Source organism: Arachis ipaensis, chromosome B04 (assembly GCF_000816755.2).
Source record: "Arachis ipaensis cultivar K30076 chromosome B04, Araip1.1, whole genome shotgun sequence".
Taxonomy (NCBI): domain Eukaryota; kingdom Viridiplantae; phylum Streptophyta; class Magnoliopsida; order Fabales; family Fabaceae; genus Arachis; species Arachis ipaensis.
Genome location: NC_029788.2, coordinates 34,425,190 through 34,432,877, shown reverse-complemented (window position 1 = coordinate 34,432,877; position 7,688 = coordinate 34,425,190). Strand labels below are relative to the sequence as shown.

At 31.7% G+C, this 7,688-nt stretch overlaps 2 protein-coding genes across 3 annotated transcripts; both read right to left on the bottom strand.

Annotated features, from left to right (window-relative positions):
• Positions 2,714 to 4,951, bottom strand: LOC110271023. 2 transcript variants are annotated; one of them, XR_002361002.1, is made up of 4 exons: positions 3,950 to 4,951; positions 3,484 to 3,630; positions 2,924 to 3,365; positions 2,714 to 2,854 (listed from the first exon to the last, which is right to left on the bottom strand). XR_002361002.1 is itself a non-coding variant. In XM_021121098.1 (3 exons), exons 1-3 carry the CDS (start codon positions 4,301 to 4,303, stop codon positions 3,129 to 3,131), a joined length of 738 nt encoding a protein of 245 aa, XP_020976757.1. In that variant the 5' UTR covers positions 4,304 to 4,951; the 3' UTR covers positions 2,714 to 3,128. The 2 variants fall into 2 exon arrangements, 1 of the variants encoding a protein (XP_020976757.1); XM_021121098.1 differs by having other exon boundaries at positions 2,714 to 3,365.
• Positions 5,895 to 7,354, bottom strand: LOC107636373 (cyclin-D3-1-like). The gene is made up of 6 exons (XM_021122421.1): positions 7,250 to 7,354; positions 7,118 to 7,168; positions 6,834 to 6,902; positions 6,599 to 6,718; positions 6,056 to 6,126; positions 5,895 to 5,913 (listed from the first exon to the last, which is right to left on the bottom strand). The coding sequence occupies exons 1-6, from the start codon at positions 7,352 to 7,354 to the stop codon at positions 5,895 to 5,897; spliced, it is 435 nt and encodes a 144-aa protein (XP_020978080.1).

The following is a 7,688-nucleotide window of genomic DNA, read 5'->3' as shown; positions in this document are numbered from 1 at the left end:
ATTAATTCTAACGACAAATCAACAAAAAAAAATAAATATAAACTATTAAGAACCAATTTGTTGAATAGTCTAATAATCTAGCAACTAAAAAAAACTAGTTATTAACAGTAAATTATAACAACTAATTCATATTTTTAAAATAGAATAAGATTATGCCACTTTTTGATAGTGTCATGATTGGTACAATTTTATTTAAAATATTTAGACGTATTGACAAATGCTTGGTGTCACTAATCTAAGTTAAACATATAAAATTTATACATATGAATATTTTTTTAGATCTACATAGTAGACTTTAAAAAAAAGTATATATTATATTAAGTGAGTTGAAGAAAAGAAAAGGAAATGAAATGAAGGTCGTGAGAGAAGAAAGAGTGAGTGGCAAAAGTTAAGAAGAAGTAATTAGATTATAAGGATATTTTAGACATTTTAAGTTTTAAATGAAATCCCAATAAAATAAAATTTTAAATTGGACCTATTTGGATTGGAATTGATTTTGAGAGAAAATAATGGAATTGAATTAAATTCTATCTAAACTAATTTAACTATTTTTGTTTCAAATACTAGAATCAAATTCTAAGGAATTTTTAAACACACAACCTGTAAACTCTGAGTATTATGATTATTACAACCATTTTTTCATACATGTATAAATGTAACATCCATTGTTTAGGCCTTTATACACTATTTAAATGGTGATTTGCTGTCACAATATGTATTTGTGCATATTCACTCATTTCTATTTCATAAAAAAAAAATAATGAAAGTTTGAATTTATTTAAGAAGAAAAATGATATAGTTAAATATGTTGGAAATTCTAGGATTCCTTAGCCCCAAAATTATCTATGTTAAATTTTTAAGAAAGATAGCTAAGAGCGCAGAAGCATACTTGAATTTGTGAGTATAATTGAAAGAGTTTTGATTTTTTCATTTTTTTTCAACCAAAGCTTTTTATATTTCTGATGGGACTGAATCACAACTTCTCTAATGGAAAAAGAGCTACGAAGGTGGATTTGATGCGTTGGAGACCAAAACCCTGAAGTCACTATTTAATTTGAGTGTGATACTCATTAAATCCTAAAACTCAAATAAAATAGTATCTCTAATTTTATTCTCATTTAATTTTAAATAAAAAATAATAATAACTTATTTAATTTGGTATTTATGATAATAAATAAGATTACTGTTATATAAGCCATTTAATGTGAAATAACTTAATTTGTGAATATAATTAATATATGTATTGCCCATAAATAGATTAGGAAATTATAATTTCCTAACAAAATAATCACTCAATTTGAATTACAATTAATTAATTGATAGAAATTATAATAAATTATGTGATACTTAAATATCTAATCAAATTAATTAGTTGATATAATTAATTTATTATCATGAATGAATTTAATGAGTTAAAAGAAAAAATCGAGAAACACTCTCAAATAGGGGTGGCAATGGGCGGGTAGGGACAGATTTCTGCCCTACCCGACTCCGCCCTATCCTACAGTAACCCGCATTGAATCTACCCCACTCCTATCCGCGGATAGTAAAAAATTGAACCCTAACCCACCTCACTCCTACCCAACCCTATAATTATTAAAATCCAATAAATAAAATTAAATTTTAAAATTTATATAGCCATCATCACTTATATAACATAAATTAAGGTAAAAATTTAAATATAATACAATATTTTTAATTATTTTACTAATTATTTTACATATATTACATATATTATATATTAAAATTATATATATTATATATATACCGGGACGAGTAGGGGCGGATATTACCTAAATCCGATCCTATCCTACCTCGTCTGAGATCCTGCTCCGCAGAAAATCCGTCCCGCACTAGAACGGGTAATTACCAGCCTAAGTGGATAGGGGTATAGTGGGTACTCGCGTGTTTGAATAGTGTTGTTACTTCTACTCTCAAAAGCATATCACATCAATTTCATCATTAAGTGCAGAAATTTAATTTTTATATAATAGAATAGATAATAAAATAAACACTATAAAAAATTCTGGTAAAAACGACGGTTTTTTTTATTTACGGTGGTTTGAACCACCATTATTACCAATAATGGCGGTTTCGTAAAGCGACGTAATTTTGGGCGCCATTCTGATTATTACGGCGATTTTCTAAAAACTGCCACAATTCCCTGAGTTAAAACGACGATTTTTAAATACGTTAAAACGGCGGTTCAAACTGCCGTTATTTCTAGTGTTAAAATGGCGGTTTTTGGATAGGTTAAAACGGTGGTTTAACCGCCATTATTACCCTGACAGAGTGGCGTTTTGGTTGGTTAAAACGGCGGTTCAAACCGCCGTTATTTCTAGGGTTAAAATGGCACGGCGGTTTGAACCGCCATTATTACCCTGACAGAGTGGCGTTTTGGTTGGTTAAAACGGCATTTTTAAACCACCATTTTTACCCTAACAGTAGCGTTTTAGTTGGTTAAAATGACATTTTTGAACCGCCGTTTTACCCTAATAGTGACATTTTTTATCGTTTAAAAAAATATTTTTTACCGTCATTTTTATCGCGTTAAATAAATGTGATTAAAATTTCACAATAGCAAAAAATCATAATCCATAAATGAAATATTATATAACTCATAAACAAAATATTAATATAATATATAATTTTTTATTATTGAAAATCAAAAGTAATAACTCCTATACAAAGCCTCGTCTTACTAAACTTACTAAAATACAAGCATTGCAATAAACACTAATCAGTCAAATCTACCATCTAGTTCCCTAAACTATGTTAATATCTAATAATGTATTTAAACCATCTAATAAGTGCTGTTTTTACTACTTAGAATATGAATATACAAGACAAGTAGCTTAGCTAAGTGATGATGAATAAGATTTGGAGGCCAAAAGTTTCCTCCTTTTGTAATTAACTTTAAAACAAGCCTGCCTTAGTTTCTTGGTCTCTTGTGTGAGTTTCATCTCGGGAACTTGCTCCAACATCTTTATTTCTTGCTCCAACACTCTAATTTTATTATCCAAACTCATCTCTTACAAAGATTTGTAGGAACCTCTCCTGTCAGGTTAGGAAACTATGAAAACTAAATATAGAATCAAGTAAACTATGAACAGTTGAAACTAACAAGGTTAGGAAACTATGAACAAATATATAAATAGGTACAAATTTAATAACAATGCAACCAAACATGCAAAAAGAACTCGACAGTTTTCCAAGGTCCCAAGAAGTGTATTATGCCATATATCCATGTTTCCATCCCTAGGACTATTCATATCTATATGTATGGGTGCCAAATTAGACATGCAATCATGTATCCCAACTTTTCCTTCTTGTCCTGCATTCTCTTTTCCTGATATTGTATGAAGCTGTGGTGATAATTGTTATAATTTTAAGGCCATATCATAAGGACTACTACAACATATGTTTCTTGTATGGAAGCCTTTGTGTAAATGAACAAAACAAAAACAATATAAGAAAACTTACCCTTACAGCCAAAGCTTTTATGACCTCTTTTGCTGCTTTGGACTTAGTAGCTTCCTCCTTTGCTACAAACCAACTCTCCTCAATTTTCTGTTGGCACTCTTGTATCTTATGGTTTTTGAGTTCACAATGTTCTTCAAGTCTCTTTAACTATCAAAAGAACATGCATAAGAGAACACATTAAATGCACAGTCAGATGTTTTTTAAATACGCAAGTGAATAGCACTGGTTAATTTGCTACTCAGATATAGAAAAATCAGAATGAGAGGAATGAAATGAAGCAACCTAAAGGGCTAAATGCTCACCAGTTATCCTAACGGAAAATGCGAAAACAAATTTTACAAATTTGAATCATAGTTGAATGCTGGAGATACACACAGGAATATATTCATTTATAGAAAACTCAGCAGGATAATTAACTGATTCTTTGTCACAAATGCAGCATTTAGAACATTGAAACAAAAGTTACCTCAGCTCTCAGCCTCTGAACTTCTTCAATGAGCATCTTATCAAACTTTGTTGTATCTGACTCTGCACTAGAGAAGTTGAATGCTGCCACCGGAGATTCTATATTTGGTGGGGCAACAGTAGCTACTTTATTTTTCGACGAAGAAACATGCCCAGCCAAATTTTCTTTACAATTGATTCTAAATTGGGCAGGGCATGGAACTTGCCCCCATTGGGGTATCCCACCTAACATAGAAGAAGAACTATCTTCTAAATGCTGATGGCTCTCTTGGTTTTTCCAGTCCTTTCTTCCACTGGGCATGCTTTTCCTATAACATGATTGGCCGAGCGTCAAGAGAGGACCTGGTGATCTCATTTCTTTACTTGATCTAACAAGACCAACACGTTACTATAGATTAGTTCCTATCAGATTAGTTTCTTCAAACATATTAACCAGAATACACATCAGTAACAACTTTCACAGTTTCATTAAGTTTATCAATCAATTCTAAACAGGAATGAGCAATAAAAAGAAAACAAAGGGCCAACCTTCTTGAATTGAAGAGTTATCACTAAAAATTAACTAGTTGAGTTGCTAATATTTTACACCACGTGTCATTAATATAAGCAGTAAATGTAGAACTAAAAATGCAATTTCAGTATAAACTAAAAATATAGAACTAATATTATTCTGCCATATAGTTAGCATTAGTGCTCTACAGAAAGTGGCAATCACTTCATAGTATATTACTACCCAATTCAACTAACAGCTTTATCACTTCAAATAGAAATTGAACTTTTTCAAAAATCCATACAAACACAGATAATTGAAACCAAAAAAAGCTACAAAGAAACCAAAAGAACATGCTAAGTGGGAAAATGGAGACTTACTGGGTAGAGAGGCGCATTCTAAATAAAGTATTAAATCCAATTCTTTTGATCCTACCAGTTGAGCCAACCCTATTGAGGAAGAACTGTGTTGTTCTTCTCACAGCAGTCATATCTCTAGTTGGGACAAGGACACCTATTTGAATCATTGCTTGAAAGACCTACATAATGCACAATCACTCAGTAAGTAACTTGAGAAATGTTATGGGAGACCACCACAGAAATGTTACTTCACCTTGTCTGGATCCTTCTCATAAACCCCGTAGAAAGCTTCCAGTAATCCTTCCCGGATATTTGGACTGATACTGTAAACATAATTGCAAAGCCAATCATCTCACCAAGCTTAAAATGTTTGACTTGTAAAATCACATTACATTTTAAATCAATAGAAAAGACACTAACATACCTTCCCATCATTCCAAAATCATAGAAGATCAACCTTCCGCCATTAACATCATCCACTGCATGTTAAAGAGAAGAACATGGCAAGTTAGTGAGTTACAGGGTCAACAACTCAGAGAGAGAGAGAGAGAGAGAGAGAGAGAGAGAAAGAGAGTCTAAAATATTTAGCAACTCAGAAATATAAAACTTATAGGGTCAGCATGGAAGAAACCATGAGATAGAATCTTCTCCAAGTAAAACTCAACAGCATATCGCCCTAACCTGTATAAGATAAGTGATCCTTATATTTTAGTTAGAATTCTAGAATAAATCAATTACTCTATTGTAAGCATCCTCTAAAAGCAATAAATGAAAGTTAATAAAGAGGAAGGGGGAAGGGAGGGAAACCTGGTTTCTAGAAAGGCCAGCCTCGCTGAGAGATGCTTATCTGCACCACAAGAAAATGTAAAATGAAGGACCTGATGATGGGGAGTATAGAGGACCCTTAACATTAAAGAAGTGAACTTGTTCGTAATGGTAAAGAAGGTTGCGGTAGTGTTTCCTGAGCACAAAAGAGGCGCTTGTGGTTGTTACTGAGAACCTGAAGACAGTTCCCGCTTCCCTCTATTTCTTCTCTCCAACAAAATGAAATTACTTCAACCTAACTTATTGAATATAAACTTTCCCTTTTGATCCAATTAAGCCATAATAAGATCACTGAATCAAATCAAAACCAAGAATGAGGAGAATAATATCCACTGAAGTAACAGAAACTCTAACTAACAAATATAAAAAGAATTCTTTAGCTTTTACTAATTCATTGTTTATTTAAAGAATTTAGTATGGAAGAACATAATACCTTACATCAAATGCAGGCCCACTTTTCTTTTCAAGAAATTTAATAATTGGTACACAAGCCTTTCCAATCACCTGCAGAAAATGCAAACACAAAATGTCACATTATTTTGGAAAAAATATATTTATTTGTTTCTTAGCATCAATCACTATTTAAGTAATCTGAGTAAAAGTGAAAAATTAGAAACTGCAATAGTGATCTTAAAACTTGTGTGATAACATGCCAAATCCACTTGAATAGTTTCATTATTTGTGATTTGTCATAAATTAAAGTAAAGATCAGAAGCAAAAACAAAAAACAATAATTTGTAGATCAGAAAAACTAACTTGTGCATCACTTCCTTTCTCGATTAATTCTTTATTTCTCTAAATGCAAGCAGCATCACCACTTGAACGAATACTAGCATCATTGTTTATGAATACTAATATGCGAAAGCCTAAAACAATCGATCAGTAATTATATGTGAAATTTTTTATCAGTAATTGAAGAGATCGAAGGAATTAGAATGAAATATTCTCGAGAAAAAGGAAAAGGAGGAAGAAAAACCGATTTGAATAGGTAATGAGAGATGCTAGAACGAATAGCTTTCGGGAGTAATTCGATAATCTCTTGCTGTTGCAGCCCTTCTATATCAGTTCTGTACTTCATATGCAAATGTGCAATCATCTGTTCTTGCATGAGAACAGGCAATTTATTCTGTTTGGCAAAACTTGTCACAGCTTGAATTGTGTCTCTCAAAAATGCACAACATGTAGCCAAGAAAACCAAACATTAGAAGTACAATCAAATTAGTAATGAACCTCTTAGGAAGATAATGATCTAGAATCACAATAACCAATAAACCTGGAATCTGCATTAAAAATAAATAAATAAATAAATAACCAAAGTTGAAGAAATGTATATATAGAAGTTAAAGAAAGAGATTAATTATTACCTGGTAAGAGAGAAAGAAGAAGAGATTGACATGTGTTGAGGAACTAAAAAACATTTAAGTCTTCTTGTGATGTAATCAATGAAAGAGAGACGTGTTGGTGGATTCATCTTCCACTCAAGAGTTGAAAGTACCAAAATTTTCTTTATTGTTTTTGCCTCAAACACATAATTGCTGTCCTTCACCTACACATATTTTCATAAATCAAATTTCATTATTATTAAAATGTATTATTATTATTACTTGATATATAGAATTAATCATACTTGTAAATTAAGAGGAAGTGGAACTTGTGTCTCTTCCATTTTAGCAGCAAGAGAAATGCAAGCAACTGCAGCAAGATGAGTCAACCATGGCTGCTTCTTCTTCATGGTGAAGGTGAAGAGGAATCTATGAAGGTAGTTAATAGAAAGAGAGGCTGTGAGAGCAGAGAATGAGAAATATGCATTCACTCTCAGAATCCATTCTTTGTTCTAGAAACACATGATCATGTTCCTCATCATCAAAATAATGTTGTTCTTAGAAATTTAGATCCTCTAAATTTTAAATTTGTACTTTAGAGGGTAAAGTGTGATCTTCTACCCTTGAATGGTTTCTCTCTCATAGTTATTCTTGGTCCCACCTATAAAATAAATGGTGAGAGATCACACTTTACTCTCTAAAGTAAAATTCAAACTTTAGAGAATCCAAATCCTGTTCTGAGTA